The 20,187-nt window shown below is 46.1% G+C and overlaps 2 protein-coding genes across 3 annotated transcripts in view; both read right to left on the reverse strand.

The window, feature by feature from the left end:
- Positions 1–58: 58 nt before the first annotated feature.
- GBX1 (gastrulation brain homeobox 1) lies at positions 59–18,903 on the reverse strand. Its single transcript, XM_024564504.3, has 3 exons — positions 18,366–18,903; positions 3,515–3,519; positions 59–1,326 (listed from the first exon to the last, which is right to left on the reverse strand). Exons 1-3 carry the CDS (start codon positions 18,901–18,903, stop codon positions 778–780), a joined length of 1,092 nt encoding a protein of 363 aa, XP_024420272.2. The 3' UTR covers positions 59–777.
- ASB10 (ankyrin repeat and SOCS box containing 10) overlaps positions 1,208–20,187 on the reverse strand; it is a 37,474-nt gene continuing 18,494 nt past the window's right edge. For both annotated transcript variants that reach the window (XM_024564556.3, XM_045198782.3), the window contains exon 6: positions 1,208–1,328. The gene's annotated coding sequence lies outside the window, so the exon portion shown is untranslated. The remainder of the gene's footprint in view (positions 1,329–20,187) is intronic.

Consider the following 20,187-nt stretch of genomic DNA (forward strand, 5'->3'; position numbering starts at 1 on the left):
TCCTGAGTCTGCCGACTCTTCCAAAGAGAAGAAAGCAGAGATGACGAAGCTTTCCTGTTTAATGGGTAAAGAGAAAAGTGCTGTGTTAGGAGCAGGAGGTCTAGAGGTGCACAGGGGGCGGGCCCCAGGCTGGGGGTGGACAGACATGGAGGTAGTTTACAGGAGAGGAGATGGTGTGTGCTGAGGAGTTGCTAAGGAGTGATGGTTCCATTTGTTTCTTTGCACATCCTTGTATTAGAGGCAGGCGGGCAGCAACCACTCCAGGGCAGTGAGATGGGGCTAAACTCTGGCTGAGGATCGAGGAAACAACTCTCCCAAGCCCTCTCACGGGTGCAGACAGACAGAGGCAGATAGATCCACATATATACAAACTTTACACAAAATAAATACGGAGCTGTGATCGGTTTGGCTAGCCATCACCCTGGATTCCTCCCACCACTGTCAGAAGTGATTCTAGGAATCTTTCAGGCCCTAGGCATTTTAGCACCCACCCCCTTCCCAGGAGTCCACCTCAGTCCCAACAGCTCCTGGGCAATGAGAACCCAAGCGCCTTGAACCCTGAAGCCACAGTCCTGAAGGTCTCTGGTAGCAGGTTCAGGGCCAAGCGCCTACAGCTCAGGTTGCCAGGAGAGCACACCTGGAGCTAAGTGCATTGCCAACGGAGCCCCCTCCAGGGCAGAATCACAGTGGTCGCCCCTCTGGTCCCAGAACCCTAACCCAGTCTCAGAGTAGGCTGAGGAGCAGATCCTTTGCCTTCGCAAGTCCTCGGGGGCCCCTTCAGGGCCGGGCCCCCTGTTCCATTTGTTGGTGCTGGCTCCGCACAGCGAACCTGTTGACGTGCACAGGTATGGGCACAACGATCTTGGGGTTTCTGACGGGCTCTCCAGAGCGGCTGCTGACATTACCAGCTTTGATGCGCTTCCACTTGGCCCTCCGGTTCTGAAACCAGATCTTGACCTGCACCTCACTGAGCTTGAGGGCATGGGCGATCTGGGAACGCTCTGTCAAGCTCAGGTATTTCTTGCAGTGAAACTCCTTCTCCAATTCCAAAAGCTGTTCACTGGTAAATGCTGTGCGCCGCCTTCGGCTTTTGCCCCCAGGAGCTGTGACTCCTGCTGCCACTGGGGCTGCCTCCTCAGCTCCAGTCCCCAGGCTTCCCTTTAGCTTTGGTTTAGGTCCCAGGAGAACCCCCGGGCCCCCTGCAGAACTGTCCAGGAAACCGTCGTCCTCACTGTCACCGCCCGAGCCCTCTTCCTCCTGTTCGCTGCCTGCTGGGTCTCTCGCTGGTGCCTCCAGCTTCTCCTCATCTGAGCTGTACACCTTCCCCTCTGTGGGGAGCGAAAACCAATGGACAGGGAGGGAGAAGGCAGGAAAAGGCAGGTTGAAGGAGGCACATGGAACCATGACCAGGCATGGCCAGAACGACAGCAGGAGGAGACAGGTGTGGAGCAGATGAGATGCAGAGGGAGGAGAAAGCACATCCAGGGTAAGGGGTGGGGAAGAGATTCGGGAAAGACAAAGAAATGGGAAGAAAGGTATTAACCAGCACAGATTTTACTACAGTAAAGTGAGGCAGGCAAGTGTCTGTCAAAGGAGCACCATTTCCAGCACCGTGTACCCTCAACATTCCCACACACCACCGCATTCTGCCTACCCCACTACCTTCCCAGCTTTCTCCAAACCCAGAGCACGCAGGCCCAGGCCCCAGAGTGAAGCAGAGCAGGACCTGGCTTAGGGTCCTTTCAGTTACCGTGACACCAGTGAGCAATATAGGAAAATTTACTTTTGCAGGGTGGGGTTGGGGATGGGGGCTGTCAGTTCTTGTTACTCTCTGAGGAATCCTAACCGGACCCAGTGGGAAGAATTAGGTGTTGACCTCTCTTATGTCTCTAGAATCTCATTTCCAGATGGGAACTTCAGGGTCATATGATTCCTCATCCTTACCACTAACCCCAAAATCTGGGTCCAAGAAATATTATCCTAGGGCCTGGGAATCAGGTTCCCTTACTGCACTCCCTTCCCAATTCGCCTTAACCAGATCATCCAGCCCACAATTGGGACCCCTCCCTGCCACGTGCCACCATACCAGTGACCAGAGTTTTCTTCAATTATTTAGCCCTCTTATGCCCCTTTTAGTCCTTCTCCTCATTTAAAAACGATGTCATCGCTTTCCCACCTTCCTTCTTTCCCAGTTAAGGTGCTGAGAAGCACAAACAGCTGCTTTCAGCTCAAGTTCAGAATCCTGAGGACCCTGAGCTTGATGTCAGCTGGGAGCATGGAGGGAATATGGGAAGAAATAGAAATGCAGCAAGGGAAAATATAGATGGTGAAAAATTTTTTTGACTCATTTAGTAGATTACTACTGATTATTTGTAATCACAGTATATAAACATTTTAACCCATACATCATTCTAAAGTTTAATTCAACCATTGGTTTTATTTTTCTTATCCACTGATATTTTTATTCTTCTTATAACTGCAAATAAAGCGTTACAAATGTTTTCAGTGTTTAAGTTTTACAAAATCCCTTGTTTTCTGCCCAAAGGGCCAATAAAGAGTGAAACAACAACAACAACAACAACAGCAGCAACAAAAGCGAAAGAAAACCAACCAACAGGAAGGAAAAGAAAATGAATAATCTGTAAACTAATAGCTCCTTACCCATAGAGTTCAATGTGTAAAGGTTGGGGGGACTTAACAAATGTGGGAGTGCATGTGTCTACACCAACCACATGTCACTCCGAGGTTGAGAATAAAACCCAAGGTAAAATAACCTAAGGGAACAGCGAAGTGTTTTATGAGAAAAAAAGGTGTGCACGCGTACCCATGGCTCTAACACCTCCCAGCACCCAGAGCTTACCGGCCGCTCTCCTCTGACTTCTCCCTATCTGCACAAACTTCCTGGGCCTCCAGGACCAGCCCCGTAACTTTCAATGCCCTTCTCCACCCCACAGTTGAGGCTTCCCTCACTGATGCAATCTGTACCTGTTCCTTTTCCTCAAGACCACACTGACATCATCCTTAGAGGCCAGAACCTAGCCCATATCCACACCACCCACCTCCAGCTCAGTCAGCTTCTTCACACCTCTGGGGTATTTTATCCCCCAGGACAGCGTGCCTTTCCTCCCTATAGTGCTTCCTTCTTTATCTAACCTTCTCAAAACATACATGGTACACCCCAGGTTAGGCTCCCCCTGCCTTCCCATATGACTTTTATTTGTTGCTTTTCACCAGCAAGTGGTCTTCATTCCCTCCCTAACAGCTAGCCACACTTCACGAGCACCCAGCTCTGAGTACCGTGATAAGGTGCTCCTCACGACTCATCTCTCACCACTTCACACTTTCTTCCTTATCTCATCCCTAGCCAAGTACATTTTATTTTCTGCAGGATTCACATCCCTGTTTTCCTCCATTTCATTAACAGCTTCCCCACACTTTCAACTTTCCACTTCCAGAATGCAAACTTAACACGCCTCAAACTCAACTCTTTCTCCCAAGCCAGTTCAAACCAAACCTCCGCTCTCTCTCACAACCCACGTCCAATCCACCAGCAAGTCCTGATAGTGTTGCTGCCTGTAAAGCACACCCAGACCCTGACCTCTTCTCACTGCCTCCCTTGTATCCAACTGTCAAGGTCACCATCATCCCTCCCTGAGTTCATCTACATTTTCTCCCAACTGGCTTCCCTGCTCTGCCCTCTCCCCCAGGTTCTTCTTTCTGGAATAGTATCCATGCTCATCACCTAGAGTTTTCACTGGCCCGCTTCCCATCTCTGTTTTTATCACCCTTTTAAAAATAAAACTCCCAATATGCCCTATATTCTGCTTTATTTGTTGCTATAGTACATATCACCAACCATATTCACTATTTTAAAAGATTTTATTTATTTATTTTTAGAGAGAGGAGAAGGGAGGGAGAAAGAGGGGGAGAGAAACATCAATGTGTGATTGCCTCTCACATGCCCCCCCACTGGGCACCCGGCCCGCAACTCAGGCATGTGCCCTGACTGGGAGTAGAACCGGTTATTCTTTGGTTCACAGGCCAGCACTCGATCCACTGAGCCACACCAGACAGGGTGATTTTTTTTAATTGGTTCTCTCTTCCTATTAGAATATAAACTCTGCGAAGGTAGAGATTGTTAATATATTTTTTCACTGCTGTATCTTCAGCATCTAGAAAATTACCTGTACAGAGTAGGCACTCAATAAATATTTGTTGACTAAATAAAAGAAACTATTCCCAAGCTCGCTCTCCCTCTGTCCTTCCTTTCCCAAGCCTCTCCTAAGACAGTCCCCACGACCCCACCCCATCCCAGCCCCAGTGCCCATAAGACACCCTCTTCATGAACATTATCCTAGTCCCTTCTCAGATGCCTTCGGATCTCACAGTAGCTGGAGAGAACCCCATGTGGAGTGGGAACCTAGAGGATCTTATGCTAAAAGAAATGAAGGACAATCTCTAACATCATTACTAAACCCTCTAACTTTTAATTTTTAAGATATGGCTTGTAGTAAATAATAATACAAAACAATGAAACCTTGCAAAAACTCTGTCCAATATTATTATATCTTAAATGGCTGCTAAAAAGGCAGAAACTGGATTTTAGATCTTGAAGGATGAAATCATTTAGTACAGCTCTTGAGTACCCAAGGGATATCCAATAAATCTAAATTGATGATGATGGAGATGAGGCTCCCAGGTTCCTTGATCTGGCAGGGCCCACCCGAGATCACATCATCCATCCCTCTGTCTTCAGGCAGATTCCATAAAACCAAGCCCCCATAAGCGGGCCACCCTCAGTGCTGCTTTTAAAGACAGACGAGAAGCACAAGTTCACAACCTCTCCTGGTTGCTTGATCCCAGTGGGATGCTGAGCAGTAGGGGCAAGACATTGAGGGCTCTGATAAGCAACTCTTAGAAGGAGATGGGGGTGGGGCAAAGAAGGAAGCAATTGAGAAGGGAAAATACAGCTACATGAGTCTGGGACAGTAAGACCTCAAAGCAGTGGGAGAAGGAAGAAAACAAGCAGAAATAGGAGCGGGACAAGAAAGAAGTAGGGTAGAGCCCTAGCTGGTGTGGCTCAGTGGATTGAGTGCCGGCCTGCAAACCAAAAGGTTGCTGGTTTGATTCTCAGCCAGGGCACGTGCCTGAGTTGCGGGCTAGGTACCCAGAGGGGAGCATGTGAGAGGCAACCACACATTGATGTTTCTTTCCCTCTCTTTGTCTTTCCCTTCCCCTCTCTTTAAAAATAAATAAATAAAATCTTTAAAAAAAAAAAGAAGTAGGGTAGACATAGTGGCAGGAGAATTAAATGATGAGTCAGAGAAACTGAAAGGGCTAACAAGTTTAAAGAAGGAAGAGAAAATAGCAAAAAGCTTTTTTCTTTTTTTTCTTTCTTACCCTACCTCTTTAACTCAAACATGGATGCATTTGGAGCACAGCAAAACATTTTGGCCCTGCCATTTACTCTTTGCTCCATCAAGAGTGGAGCATATTAAAATGTAATACCCAAAGTGATAGAAACATATTCGGAAGAATTGGAGGAGCAATAGAATAGCCCAATCCTTCACAGTATAGCAATCCTGAAACAGCTTACTAATTTTCATGAGTTAGCTGAGAAATAAATGCTATTTCTTTTAATCCAATTTATAATGAATATTAATGGTAAATATAATCAAATAAAGCACAATGAAAATTGTATGTACAAAAATGTGTTGGCTAAAAATTGACAGAATCAAATCTTTTTGATAAAATTTATATCTGAAAAATTTGATTTAGAATAATTGAACTTACTAGATATAATGTCCATGAAAGTAGAGCATGCAGATGCTGTAACTGGTTGATGTGAACAACAAAAAAACTTGGTCAACAAAACTTTATTAAAAAATTTACATGGGAAATAATGATTCTGATGAGAATAATTTCAGCAAAAGAAAAACTTTAAATTGGGAATGATTTGACTTTGCTAGGAAGGTAAGCCAAACAGATAGAAAGGTTCTGTCCTTTGTGTGTGAAAATGTTATTACTGGCAATAGAAGAGTATATTACATTTTCAACTTGTTCCCTATGGGTAAGTCTAAAGTCTTTGGAAAATATTTGGCATCTGTGGGGCAGATTAGTTAGTAGGATCCAGATCTAGATCTGAATTCACATCCAGAGTTCCTGTGAATTCTCCTGGTGGACGCTATTATCCTAAGAACCAGAAATCACAAGGTTTGAACCACGTTTACTCGTAGAGTCCTTGGCACAGCATTAATCCCACTTCAGAGAGCAGCGCTCAGGCTGCTGAATGTACTTGCGTGGGGCCTTCCTTCCAAGAGGAAGGCGAGCAGCTCCAGAGATGGAGAAGCCCCATCTTGGTAATGGATCCAGTCAGGCTGGAGAAGAAATCAAGGTCAAAGAACCCATGGTAGGTATTTTCCAGTAGAAACATCATCAATAAATCAACAAATGACAAGTGCTGGCGAGGGTGTGGAGAAAAGGGAACTCTCATGCATTGTTGGTGGGAATGCAGACTGTTGCAACCACCACTGTGGAAAGCAGTATGGAGTCACCTCAAAAAATTAAAAGTGGATCTGCCTTTTGACCCAGCCATCCTAGTTTTGGGAATATATCCCAAGAAACCGAAAACACTAATATGAAAGAACATAAGCACCCTATGTTCATTGTTGCAGCATTATTTACAATCACCAAGATATCGAAGCAGCCCAAAGGTCCATCAGGAGATGAGCAGATAAAACAACTATGGGGCATTTACACAATGGAATATTACTCAGCCGTAAAAATTTTTTTTTACCCTTTGCAACAGCATGGATGGACCTGGAGAACATTGTGCCAAGTGAAATAAGTCAGTCAGAGAAGGACAAAGACCATATGATTTCACTCATAGGTGGAATCTAAAGAACAAACCGAACTAATAAGCAAAATAGAGACAGACCCATAGATGGAGAGCAGGACAACAGCTATGTGGGGAGGGGGGAGGTTACAGGGTGAAGGGACTGAGCAAAAAGGAAAAAGGACTCATTGATATGGACAACGGTGTGGTGGTTGCTGGGGGGGAGGGGAATATAAGGGGTCAAGTGGTAATGGAAAAAATATAATTTTTTAAAAAAGGGAAGAAACAGCACCATGCTTGTACCATCTAGGGGGAATCCCACAGCTGTGGTCACTAAGGATGGTGGGCCTGAGTTGTGGCACAGAAAACCACCCAGGAGTGGAGAACCATTTTAGATCCCAGCTAGGGGACCTCATAGCACCCCTGGCTGTCCCTCATCCACCCTGCTGTTCTAGCTCACAGTCACCCCTTAGCACTCGTTGCCTTCAGAACCCGTCAGACCCTGTCCTCGCCACATTTTGAGAACAGAATGTTTCAGCACTCGGGCGATGGGTCAGGACTAGTGGCACTTGCTAGAACTTGTGAGTCACAACGAGGTCCCATGAGAAAAAATGCTTCCTCACTCCTCGTTCTCTCGGTATTTGTCAGTTTCAGCACTCGTCATGAGTTCCAGAACAAATTAACAATGAGAAGTGAGGTACCACTGTGTATATAAAGTCAATAGTCTTTATCGCCCACTGAAGGGAAGCCTCTCCCCAGTTCACTCGGCTCTGACTTCTCTTCCCTCTACTTCAAAGACAACTCCTGCACTCCCCACCCGCCCTCGGGACACCCCCTCTCTTGATCCCACTGACCAGGCCAACTGCTCAGCTTCCTGAGTACAGAACCAATGGGGCAGGGGTGTCAAAAGATGGGGAGAAAGCCAGGTCACCCTTTGAAAAAGGGGTATGTTTGCCACACCTCTCATTTCTAAACCCTCGTTGCACCATCAGAATTACAGCTCCATTCTTCTCAAAAGCAAGGCCTTTCCCCCATTGTTTACAGCACCTAGCTCACTTTCAATTTGCTTTCACTCACCGCCCCCCCCCACCCGTTTACGCCCCCATGCTCTGACTCCTCCCGACAGTTTAGATGCCATGTGGAAAACTCACGCTCGCTCTCTTGCTCTATTCTTCCCTGGATGCTTCAGCATTCCTGACTCCAGATCGCCAGGAGAATTTTCTCTACACCGTGACCGTCCAGAGCCCCTCCCACTTCCCTGATGAGCTCAGGGCAAATTCCCCACCACTCCGAGCCCAGAGCTCCTCTCATGGCATACTGATGTTAGCCACTGCCAAGAGCACCTTAGCTTTCCAAAACACTTCCACATGCATTATTTTATCTTCAAGCAACTCACTGAAGTGGAGTGAAACCTATTATTAGTAGTAATGGGAGATTAGTAACCTTATTTTCAGGTGAAAACACTGAGTTTCAGAAAGATTAAATGATTTTCCTTAGTAACACAGCTAGGGACAGAGCCACATCTACACTTTGGTCTCCTAAATCTGTAGTCGATGCTCTTTCATCCCCTGCAGTAAAATATCTTCTCCTCCCTCCCACTTGAAGTAAAAGCCCTCTCCCCAGACACCTCATCAGATAAATAACCTTCCTATTAAGTCCAGTTTCAGTGTGTAGACCTCATCCCTTTCACTTACCACTGAAGAGCTCTAGCCTAATTATTAATATATTCCCTTAATATTCTTAGAGGAGATTCTTCAAAGTGCCATAGGACAGGCCTCACTCACCAAATTTCACCTTTGTCCTTTAACAGGCTATTTCTCTCATTTCCCGAAACAAAACTCCCACCAGATCTTTCTCATATTTTTTCTGGCATTATTGGTTTGATGATGTAATCTTACCAGTTAACATTCCTTTTATTTAGAAATGTGTTTTCTCATTTAAAAAAATAATATTGCCAAACTCTGGAAACAGCTTTGTTTTAATATCAATTTTCTCTAGCTTCTGGTTGGCAACTGTCTCCCGCACCCTCAAGCACAGCCCTTTCATGTCCAGGAATCAGCCTCATTGAGGAAGAGAAATTTTCTACTATCTTCATCTCTTTCTACCTTCCTCATTACAGAACTCTCTTCAGGCCTCACTCCCGGTATCTCTTCTATCACTCCTAGGACTCCTTATCTGGGAGAAGGCTTTCCTCCGTAATACTGAAAGGGAGTTAAAGGCAGGTTCTTTTCTTCCTTTCTGGTTGAGATAGATATCTGTTTGGGGTTTGTTTTTGTCAGCCAAGCATCCCTTCCCCCTTTGTTCACTCACAGCACCCCCTTTCTTCAGGCACTGCTTCTCATCTATTACCCAGGGCAGTGGGACTGTCAATCACATTTCCTCTCTGAGTGGCCATGTAAGCATGGGACCTAGGTCTGACCAATCCTAACAGCCCATCTCCCTGCGCACCTGACTCTAGCTAGTCAGCCAGCCACCCTAGGATTTTGGATGTGCTAGAATTCACTGGGCTCCCAACCTAGGATTACGGAAATTTAGGCTGGCTGAGGCAGGCGCCACCCTCTTCCCGCTGCCTCTCTTAAGGAGAGAGAATGGGTAAAGACAGAGAGAGGGGGCAAAGTGGGAACAAGAAGAAAAGATCTAATAACACGGTCTGCATTCCTGTACTCTTCAGTCACGTGGATCAATAACTATCCATTTTAGTTTAAATTAAGAGTTGAGCTACTGTCACTAGCAACTCAGAGAGTTCCAACTACACACAACACTGTACCTAGAAGTGACAACAGTCACGTGACTCCAGGGAAAGTGAGCATCCCCACCTCAATCCCATAACTCTCCCATCCAAGATAATCTTTTCATATTACCTGAGATTATTCATAACAACACCACCTAATATCTGACCAGTTTGAAATTCATTTGAACTTTTAAAAATTCTTCTTAATCAATCTGAGCATGAATTATTTTATTTCAAAGGCTTTGCTCCTAACATCAACTTGAGATCAGGCATATGAGGGAATAGGAATTTTGATGAAGAAAAAAAGGAGTTTTTTTTTTTTAATGGACAGAAAGTAAGAACAGGCCCCAGTGGGCACAGCAGAAGAGCTTCGGGAAGCTTTGCGATCTAGAAAAGATGCCAAAATGTGAGACACAAAAACAAATGAAGGGAGAAAAAGACTGAGTAATTCTAAGTCTGGGGATATATCTGAGGAAACCAAAAACACTAATTAAAAAAACATATATGCACCCCTATGTGCACTGTAGCATTATTTACGATAGCCAGATTTGGAAGCAGCCCAGGTGTCCACCAGTAGATAAGCAGATAAAACAGCTATGAAACACTTACCTAATGGAATACTACTTGGCCACAAAAAAGAAGAAATCTTCCTTTTTGCGATAGTGAAATAAGCCAGTCAGAGGGAGACAAGTATCATATCATATGATTTCAATTATATGTGGAATCTAATGAACAAACTGAACTAACAAGCAAAATAGAAACACACTCATAGACACAGAGAATAGACTGACAGCTGTCAGAGGGGAGAGGGATCGGGGGCTGGGTGAAAAGGTGAAGGGATTTAGCAAAAACAAAACAAAACAAAACAAAACTCACAGACACAGACAACAGTATGGTGATTACCAGAGGGAAAGGAGGCTGGGGGAGGTAGCAGAAAGTAGAGGGGAGATAAGTGGTGACGGAAGGAGACTTGAGCTGGGGTGGTGTGCACACAATACAATATACATACAGATGATGTGTTATAGAATTGCACATCTGAAACCTATATAATTCTATTAAGCAGCATCACCCCAAAAACTCAATAAAAATTAAAAAAATATTTGAAAAAAATATAGAGAGAAAGCCAGAGACAAAATCTACTCCTGTTAGATTCATACAATGCTCTTTCCTGGCATTCCCCGTATGAATAGTTCACAGAATACAGTTCTATTTCTAACATCACTCCCAGAAATATTTGTCCTTATCAGTGCAGAGAGTGTCACCTATCCTACACAATTGCTAGGGAAGATGTCTTTCCCAACTTAATTCCCAGGAAAGCTCCCCATCCATTTCCAGAACACAGACAATACTGGTAATTTCTTGCGCACCTATTATATTAGGGTGCTGGACAAATATCTTCTCATTTAAGTCATTTTTAAGTCTTAATTCTGTGAGGTAAGTATCATCGCCCTAGTTTTACTGGCAAGGAAATGAAGGCTGCAGAGGTTACTATTTTGCTTTAGGTCACAAAGAAAGGATGGCACGAAGATCTGTATCCAAAGCCCACGCTCCTTCCTCTGTGCTCATCACATCTCTTCAACACTGAATGAAAAAAGAGACCGATTTCTAATGTCACCTATCATAAACATTGCACCAGTTGGGTACAGAATAGGGGAGGTAGGAATGATTGCACAACACCACTAGTCTTTTCCTCACTCCCTGCTGGGCACTGCTTTCTTGCTCACCAGGTAAAGTCGGTCACAAATGATCCCCAATCTTTTTGGCTTGGATTAGATCAAGTCCCACCTTTGTCACATGTTTCTCCATTTAATCTGAGCACTGTGCATGCCACAACTCAGGTAACACCTCCCAGATCACAGATGACAAAGCCTTTTCCATCCTAGAGCCCAGCCCTGATTTCACCTTAAGACGTGCATTTCCTGGGCTGCTCTTCCTGTTCAGCTACCACAACACAGCACTGAGAAGTACAGAATTTCCCCCAATCCCTTAAAAATGGGAACTCATGAATAAACTCATGTTTATCTTTATAGACAAAAACAGAATTGTAGAGCTGGAAGCAGCCTCACAGATCACCTAATTTTACAGATGAGGAAGCTAAGACACAGGTGTGATTTGGCCAAGACTACTCAGTTACATACTTCTTGTATCTACCCATAATTTATGGAAGTTATCATCCAGTCCAGCACACAGAGCTTCTTACTGTCACTCTCAGGATAACTTCCCCTCCTCTCCCCCGCCAGGACACCTCTGTCCGAATCACTTCTCTTCCCATTGTTCCCAACACGGTTCCATCGTCTCCATTCTATGATAGTACCATTCCCCAGGACTCACAGTCAAGAAGCCCACCTCCCATTATCCCCCGTTCAAAGGTATTGTCCTGTTTTTCCCGTCCTCATTTCTCACACAGTGCTTTTCCCTCATAACCCTGATCTCTGCCTACAGTCTCCCTGTTTCTAATACAGAGTTTTCTTTTCATCACTTGGAGGTTATTTCTTTCTCTTCCATGAGGGAAAGGAACAACTTGCGGCACAGTGCCGCCTCTTCCAACTACAACTTATTTCAGCCTGCACAGGTCACTCTTCTATCACACCAGGTTCAGGCATCCCTTCTCCCTGTCACTCCTTCTCCCAATGAGCACAGCAGGATCTCTCCCACATCACTCTAAGCTGATAGGTTTCTCCCAGGATAAGCATATTTCCAGTGAAAACACCCCAACCTCCTCTTCTCTTTTGTCCCATCGTGACCACCACAGCTATGGCACCCCCACCAGCCCACAGAGTTCTGTCCTTTCCAATGGTTTGGATATGGCCTTCTTCTCTCCGGTCTCAGCTTGGGGCATCTCCCCATTCCCTCTAGATAAAAGTCCTCTCCCGCCAAACTCTCCTTCTCATCAACCCTAATTAAAGGTCTCTCTGTTTTGTACATCTACTCCATTACTTCTTGCATTTCTATTTCCTTACTCCCAATCAGCTTCAAAGATCCTTCTTTCCCCATTACTTCCAAGGCAAAATACTTCCCTATAGCTTCCCATTGTAACTTCACTCTCAAAGCAAAGAACTGCTCATATTGTTCTTCCTTCTTTCCAATTAAATATTTTCCCTCATTATTCCAATTACTGCCTCTCTCTCATTATTCCCAGTATAGATTATTCTTGCCCATGACTTGAAGAATTATCTTCCTAGTCATTTACAACATATCTCCATATTTACATATGCCATTGCAGAGATCTCTCCTCTCTTCCATCCCTCCCACGGGCTACCTTCCCCGTGGTACAAGGCATCTCTGTACCCCATTCCAATCCTCCTAAGGAAAATTTCCTCTTGTCATTTCTGAGATCTTTTTCACTCAACCAGGGGTTCTTAACCCTTTTTGTGCCATGAATTCCTTGGTAGTCTGATAAAGCCTATAAACCCCTTCTCAGAATAATGCTGTTAGGCGTTAAGCTTAAAACACATATGATCACATTAGAGGTCAAATATATAAAAATACAGTTATCAAATATTTAAAGTGAATTTGTGATGTTTCTTTATTAATTCACTAAACAAAAAGTTGGCTCCAAAGACTGTAAACTTTTACGAAAAATATTGGATTTCTATTGGTGACAAGAATCTCAGGTACTGTTGAAACTACTATGCCTTCTGGGCTACATCTATAATTAAAGGAAGTGCCAAATTTTAGTTAGAGGTTAATAAAAATAAAGATGTAATTTTTTCCCCACCCACGATTAATAGATCCTCTCATAAGAGGTCCATAGAGTCCATATTAAGAGCCCTACTTTAAACATGGAGGCTTTAAAACTAAGCTTTTATTCTATGGAATTGAAGGGAATACAAAAATCATCTGTATGAAAACTTCTATGTTACTGATGAGGAAACTGAAGCCTAATGAGGAAACTGAAGCCTACAGAAGTTGTAACACTTTGAATCTCTTAGCATGTCTTGAACATAGTAAGCCCATAACAGAAACACAATAAATGTTCCCTGAATTGAACTAAGCAATTTGCCACAGTTGCACAGCTAATGAGTGACCTGAACACTAACGTTGAGACCTGAACCCATGTGTCACACCTCAAATAAATATTGCTTCCATCATATTAAGTGAAAGCAATATTTGCTTTTCTATGAATGTCAATGGAGCAATCACTCTTGCTGTATGCTGTTCCTCAAAATTTTTAGGAAAATATACTCTGGGTCTTTCTCACTCCCAAGAAAAATGTCCCTCCTGTTTCTAATGGAAGTTTCTGATTCCACATCACATTATCATTTCCTGTTTTTCTTTCACAAGTAAATAGATCTTGGCAGTCCTAATGGATACCGACTCAGAAACTAACCGATGGTCCTGAAAAATGGTTTCTAGCTACAATCCGGTGTTTAACTTGCAGCGATCAGCACTCGGACAGATAGCATGCCCCTTGGAAGTTTCCTGGTCTCTGGCATGATTTTCATTATTATTGCCTATCTCTATTCAGAAATTAGCAAAGCTTTTTCTGCTTAGTCTTTAAAAATAATGTTTACTACATTGTCCTCTCTCAGGTTTGTCTCATCACATTCTCTTCTCTATGTCATCTTAACTACAAATGTTTTCTTTTCCTCACCATACTCAACTGGCATCATCTTTCCTATCAATCTCTCACTGTATTTTTATCATTCATCTGACAATTATACATGGGTTAGCTAACATCCCTCACTTCTTAAGTATTTGTTTTCAGGCAATCCAACCCTTTTCTTCCTGAGTAAACCATTGCTCTAGATACCCCAATTTAAAGTGTTCCTCTGCATTTCTCCAAACATCTATTTTCTTTATTCCCCCAGCACCCAGCATCCTCCTCACACGTCGTCTCTGGGATGCACACTTGCACCGCATCTTCAAGTTAGCTTTGAGCCTGACCTCACATGCACCTTCACACACAAGACATCCCGCCCATCCCAATCGAGGCAGATTTCTCTTTTCCCCCTGCCATTTAGGGCTTACTGTTTTCTTCTCTCCATAACATCAAGGAGTTCACTACCCACTGCAATTCAAAGCTCCTTTCCCCCCCATCACTTTCACATCTAGAGAGATCTAGAGAGTGTTGTAAGCTGTTTTTCCAATTCTCTAGATCTGTTATGTTGAATATGGTCCCTGCTGGCCGCATGAAGCTACTGACCACCAGAAACACGCTAGTCTGAATTGTGATGTGCTGGAGGTGTAAAGTACACACTGGATTTTGAAGACTTAATATGAAAAGAGAATATAAAACATTTCATTAAACATTTTTATATTGATTAATGCTGAAACAATATTTTGGACATATTAGGTTAAATAAAATATATTATTAAAATTAAATCCACCTGTTTCTTTTTACTTTCTAATGTGGCTAACACAATTTTTTAATTACATAAATGGCTTGCTAGACAGTACTACTCTGGATTTCCTGTTGATTCATACTTTTAAATCTTCCCTACTAATTAAAAATTCTCTCCTGTAATATCACACTTTCTCTGATTATACTCACTGTTCCCCACACTCCAAGCCTAGAATTATTTTCAATCTACCATTTTCAATACCTTTTCTACCCCATTATTTCTGTAAACCATATTTCTTTGTGCCAACTAGTATAGCTTCTACCCATGCAATTAAATAATAATAAAGTGTCTTCTTTACCAATTCTGGTAGGGTGGTATTCTGTCTCAACTCTGAACAAAATTTAAAAAATAGCCCTTATAATTCCAAGAAAAAGAACTTCAATCACTATTCTTTAAATTGGTCTATCTTCACTATAATTTCATTTAAAGGGGCTAGTAATTGTAAAACACTAAACAAATGTAAATTAGTAATTTCAGACTAATATCTCCCATTCACACCAGTACAGCAACTCCTCCTTTGTCATTTTAAAGATGGCATTTTCTCCAAACTCTTCTAATGTTGCTGCTTCTATCCCATTATTTAAGCAGAGAACTCTTATTTCACGCTGAATACTCAAACACAGCTCTCAAAACGGTGTATTTGTTTTCCCACCACTTCTGGCATGGGTCACGTGTCATCATCTCTCCCCACACTGGTTTTCTGCCCAGCATTTATTGAGAAAAAAACAGGGCTGGGAAGGTGGGCGTGAATGGCATGAGGAGGAGATTGGGAGAGTTTGTACTGAGAGTGGTGAGAAGCAGCAGTCACAGATGAAACCTCTCTCTCACTATCTGCCTGGAAGGGTTCATCTGAGATCTCCCTACTGCTCTATCCCAGAAGCCCCACTGTAGACCCTTTATTTGTATCTCTTCCCAAAATGAATGATGACCTTCGCTCCAGCACCTCTCACAATTCTTCCTCTATAAGGTCTCCTTCCCATCATTCTTAGCAAAGAAATTCCTCGTCACCCTAACTGGGATGGCTCAGTGGGTTGGGTGCTGTCCTGCAAACGGAAAGTTCGCCAGCTTGATTCCCAGACAGGGTACATGCCGGGGTTGCGGGCCAGGTCCCTTGGTCAGGGCCACGTGAGAGGCAACCAATTGATGTTTCTCTCCCTCTTTCTCCCTCCCTTTCTCTCTCTCTAAAAATAAATAAAATCTTTAAAAAAATTCCTTGTCTTTTCTCCAAGAATAAGTCTCATTTTCTGCTTCCAACATTTTCCTCAGATGATGATCTTTCCCTCATGATTCTCTCTCTATATATAAATTCTAGTTTTCCATCACTATCAGCATTGAAAAACCTTTTTTTAAAAATTACTCCTAGTGCTGAAACTTTTTCCAGTTCCCTACTTGTATATTTATTTAGCTCCCATCCAGTCCTTCAAGACAGAACTCTTTCACATACACACACTTCTGACCCAGCTTTGTTCCCTTTTCACTTAGCCTTGCTAAAAATCCCTGCACATATCTCCCTTCCAATAGGCAGCTCTCTCTTTCCCATACTCTCTCTTTGGATAATCTGGGTGTATAGCTCATTTGTTGGACCTTTCCTTTACTCTTTTCCCCCCAGTATTTCTCTTCTGTACTTTTCCTCTGTTTATTCCTTTCTCTCTTTCAAAGTCTGGTTTTACAGTCAATATTCTATCTGCTTCTGAAAAGAGACCCCATTTTACAAATGGGTCAGAATCAGAACTGAGGGAAACCTAAACGAGTAGGACAAGTTGCTTGTTCTCCCATGGTTTGGGCATATCCTGCAGCTCCCCCTCCACTGGGGTGTCTCCCTCTGTTCTCCCCCCTCAGTTCATCTCTTCGCCAGGTGTGTCTGGTTCTTTCTCCACTCCTATTGCCTCCAAAGCCATCCTTCTGATGACCTGCCTTACTCTCTTTTCTGCCTTAGGACCATCCTGTTTCACAAATCCCTCTGAGTTTCTTCTTCCAATCATTCTGCCGTCTGCATCCCCTTACCGCCCCTCGGGGCCCTTTTATCTCATGGACATTTCCTCCCGCCTTCCAGTTGCTGCTCTATCATTTCTTTTGATCCTCCTTAGGAGATACTGCTCAGACTTCAGTCGCTGGATCCTCCTGGTCCAACTAGGTAGAAAATATAACAGTTGAATGCCCAAAGCCAAAATGCCTGGGAGTAAGGGGGGAACGGAGAGGGAGACGGGCTCTATAGCAGCCCTCAGGGTCTGGAGGAGTGATACCATTTTGGTTAATTTCAAGGAAGGGCCCAGAAACCTATCATCAGAAATTTCCTTCTCCTGGCAAAGGACAAAAAAAAACTATTGAATCTCCTCCCTGTCTCCACTAGAGTTAGCCCCCATGCCTCCTGGGGTCACTTCCACCTGTTAAGCTGGATGCGATAAAAGATTAAGCACAGGCAGATGCATCCTGATGCTAAATAAGTTTAAGATTCAGGAACCTCACATTTACATGTGGCCCTAATTTTTCTTCAATAGGGCTAACCAAACTGTATAAGCTCTGGATGCCAGTACACCTGGATCTGCCCCTGGATAGGGAAAAGCTTTCCTGGCTTCTAGGGGTTAAGGAACAATAAATAGGGAAGCCAGGAGTATTCTAAGTAGATTGATTCTAAACAGGGTGCAGTTTAATACACCCTGCCTCTTTTGAGAGGGCATCCTCCCCCATGGAGGATCAAGGATCCAGAGTTCCTGCATTAGCTCTTAGCTGAATATCCAGGCCTGTGGGCCACACCCAACCCAGCCCAGCCTCTTTCTTGGCCTCCCAGTCAGCCCTGGTCCAGCAGGTGCCACAGACCCCCTGATAGCTAAGGTTTCCTGAATCCTACTACTTCGTTCTTCACTGCTTAGCTCTAAATCTGCCAATTCAGAAGTGACCTCTACTACTAGGGTGAAGACAGGTCACCAACAGCAGTCTCCACTGCTTTAAGACCCTCCCTCTGCCCCTGCATTCACAGAGCCCATCTGGGGTCAATACCACCTTCTCATCAGAAGCCAGAACTGCCCTCCCCTTACTGAATGACAGCTGCCCCGATGCATCCTCACCCTGGGATCTCACTGCTGTCCCCAGGACCCAATCCCACACTTGAAGCTTCTCTATTCCCGGCAGCTGAGAAAAATGAAGGGATTCTGAAAAGAAGTCGCGGAGAGCCACGGCTTGAGGACTAGAATGCTGGAGGAAAGGCACTTATTTGGAAGTCTTCCGTGAGGCTTCAAACACTCTGGAGACAGAGCAGGGCAGTGGTTCTGGGATCTAGAGGTGCCCTGTATGGAAGGGAACTGGAGGTGGTTCCGCAGAACCGCCATCTGGGTGGGGGTCTGGGATGCCTGGGCTTCAGGCAGGTGCCGAGATTCGAGATTCGGAGCAGGCTGCTGTTTGGGATTTCCAGGTAACGAGCCTCCCGCCCGGCTCCCTGGTCGGCCCCAGCACTTACCCGGTAGACTTGGAAAAGTCTCTGAAAAGTGCGGTGGTGGGGGTGGTGGGGGCTCTGCCACTTTCTCTCGGGCGGGCAGCAGCTCGTCAGCTTCCAGCCCGCCCTCTGGGCGTCGGCCGCCCGGCTCAGGGTTGTTTCGGGCAGCCGTGGCCGTGGCAGCGGCAGCGGCAGCAGAGAGCTCCGGGGGCCCGTAGAAGGCGTCCGGCGGCTCCGCGAAGCTGGGCAGCGCGGTGGTCAGCGCCACCATCGAGGGCACGGCCTGGCCCAGCCCCGCGCAGAAAGTGTTGGTAAGGCGGCCAGCAAAGGAGGCTAGTGGGGCGAGGGGCGGGAGGCCAGCGGGCAGCGGCGCAGGGGCCAGAGCCTGCGGCAGCACGAGGGGCCGGTAGGGCATGAACATGGGGTAGCCAGTGTAGAGCAAGTGGCCAGAGCGCGGTGGCGGTGGCCCGATCAGAGAGTCGATGGAGAAGGCAGTGCCCGGGCCCCCACCACTGGCCCCGCCGCTGCCCCCGGGGGCGCTCCCGCCTCCAGCTCTCTGCATCCTGCTGGGAGCTGCGGCCACCCCGGGGCACTCCCCTCTGGGTGCTGCCGTGCACCCCGCGGCTCAGGCACCCTGCGCGGACACGCAGGGCTGGCTCCCTGGCTCCCCGGCCGAGGTGGCGGCGGGGCGCGGGCTCGGCGCAGTGTGGCTCCGGCGCCGCACTCCCTCTCTCTCTTAAGGAGGGAGGGGGCGGGCGAGCGGGCGGGCTGGGGGTGTCGCCCTCCGGACTCATCCATCTTCCTCAAATTACGCTTCACTTCCTCCCTCCGCCCTCCGCCGAGCCCGCTCGCTCCCTCTGCAGAGCCCGTTCCCAGCGGCCCTACCGGCTGGCCTGGGACCCCCGCCCGCCCCCCTTGGCCCAACCAACTATTATTAATGGAGATTGATGAGGCTGGACACGCCGCTTTGTGAAACTTTGCGGCCCGACGAGAAGGCGGCTGCAGCTGCTGGGCTAGTGCCCCTCCTTCCACCCAGCCAGCCCCCACTTAGCCCACTCAATGCGGGCGTGGACTGGGCGCGAGGCAGCAGGCTAAGAGGGCTCACGGGAGGGCCAGGCCCAGACCAAGTCCCCCACCCCACCCACATCCCACCCTGGGCTGCTGTCCTCTGTCCGACTCAAGCCAGTCACCCAGGGACCCATTCTCTGCCCCTGGGGCAGCTGCGAAAAGCAAGCCCAGAGGGGCAGATGGGACAGGTCCTTGGTGCCCCCTTGGGTGTCGAGGCCAGGACGGCAGGGGGCGCACTCCAAAGTCAGGGATCAATGCTCAGGGCCACGCGTGTTGCGGCTCTTTTCCTTCTCCGTCGTGTCTTCCCAGCCCCATTCACACTCTCTCTCTCGGCATTGGCTCTTCCTACCCTTTCATCTTCATGCGCTCCGTGGTCTCAGACTCCTTAGGTCCGCACTCTGGCCTCTTGGGTAATTTCCTGAAGGGCCCGCACTATACCTGGTACTTACCACCCTTCTTACCTTTCTCCCTCCATCTTTCTCCCTTTCCATTCTTTTCCTTCCTCCCAGTCTCCCCTACCCTGCCCTTGTTTCTATCCCTATTCCTATTTGTTATTCCCGTTTCTCAGTGGGGCTTATTCTATTTTCCCCTCAATTCTCACCTATATCTCCATCTCCTGTCTGTCTTTCTGTCTATCTCTGGCTCTCCCCCCACCCCTCGCCTGTGCTCTCTCTCTCTCTCCCTTCTGCTATGAATTTCCCTGATTGGCTCCCCTGCTCCAGCGCTGCTGATGAGCCCTATTCATTCCTGGGCTTGACACTATCGACCTGCCCTGGCT

Source organism: Desmodus rotundus, chromosome 6, assembly GCF_022682495.2.
Source record: "Desmodus rotundus isolate HL8 chromosome 6, HLdesRot8A.1, whole genome shotgun sequence".
In the NCBI taxonomy this organism is placed as follows: domain Eukaryota; kingdom Metazoa; phylum Chordata; class Mammalia; order Chiroptera; family Phyllostomidae; genus Desmodus; species Desmodus rotundus.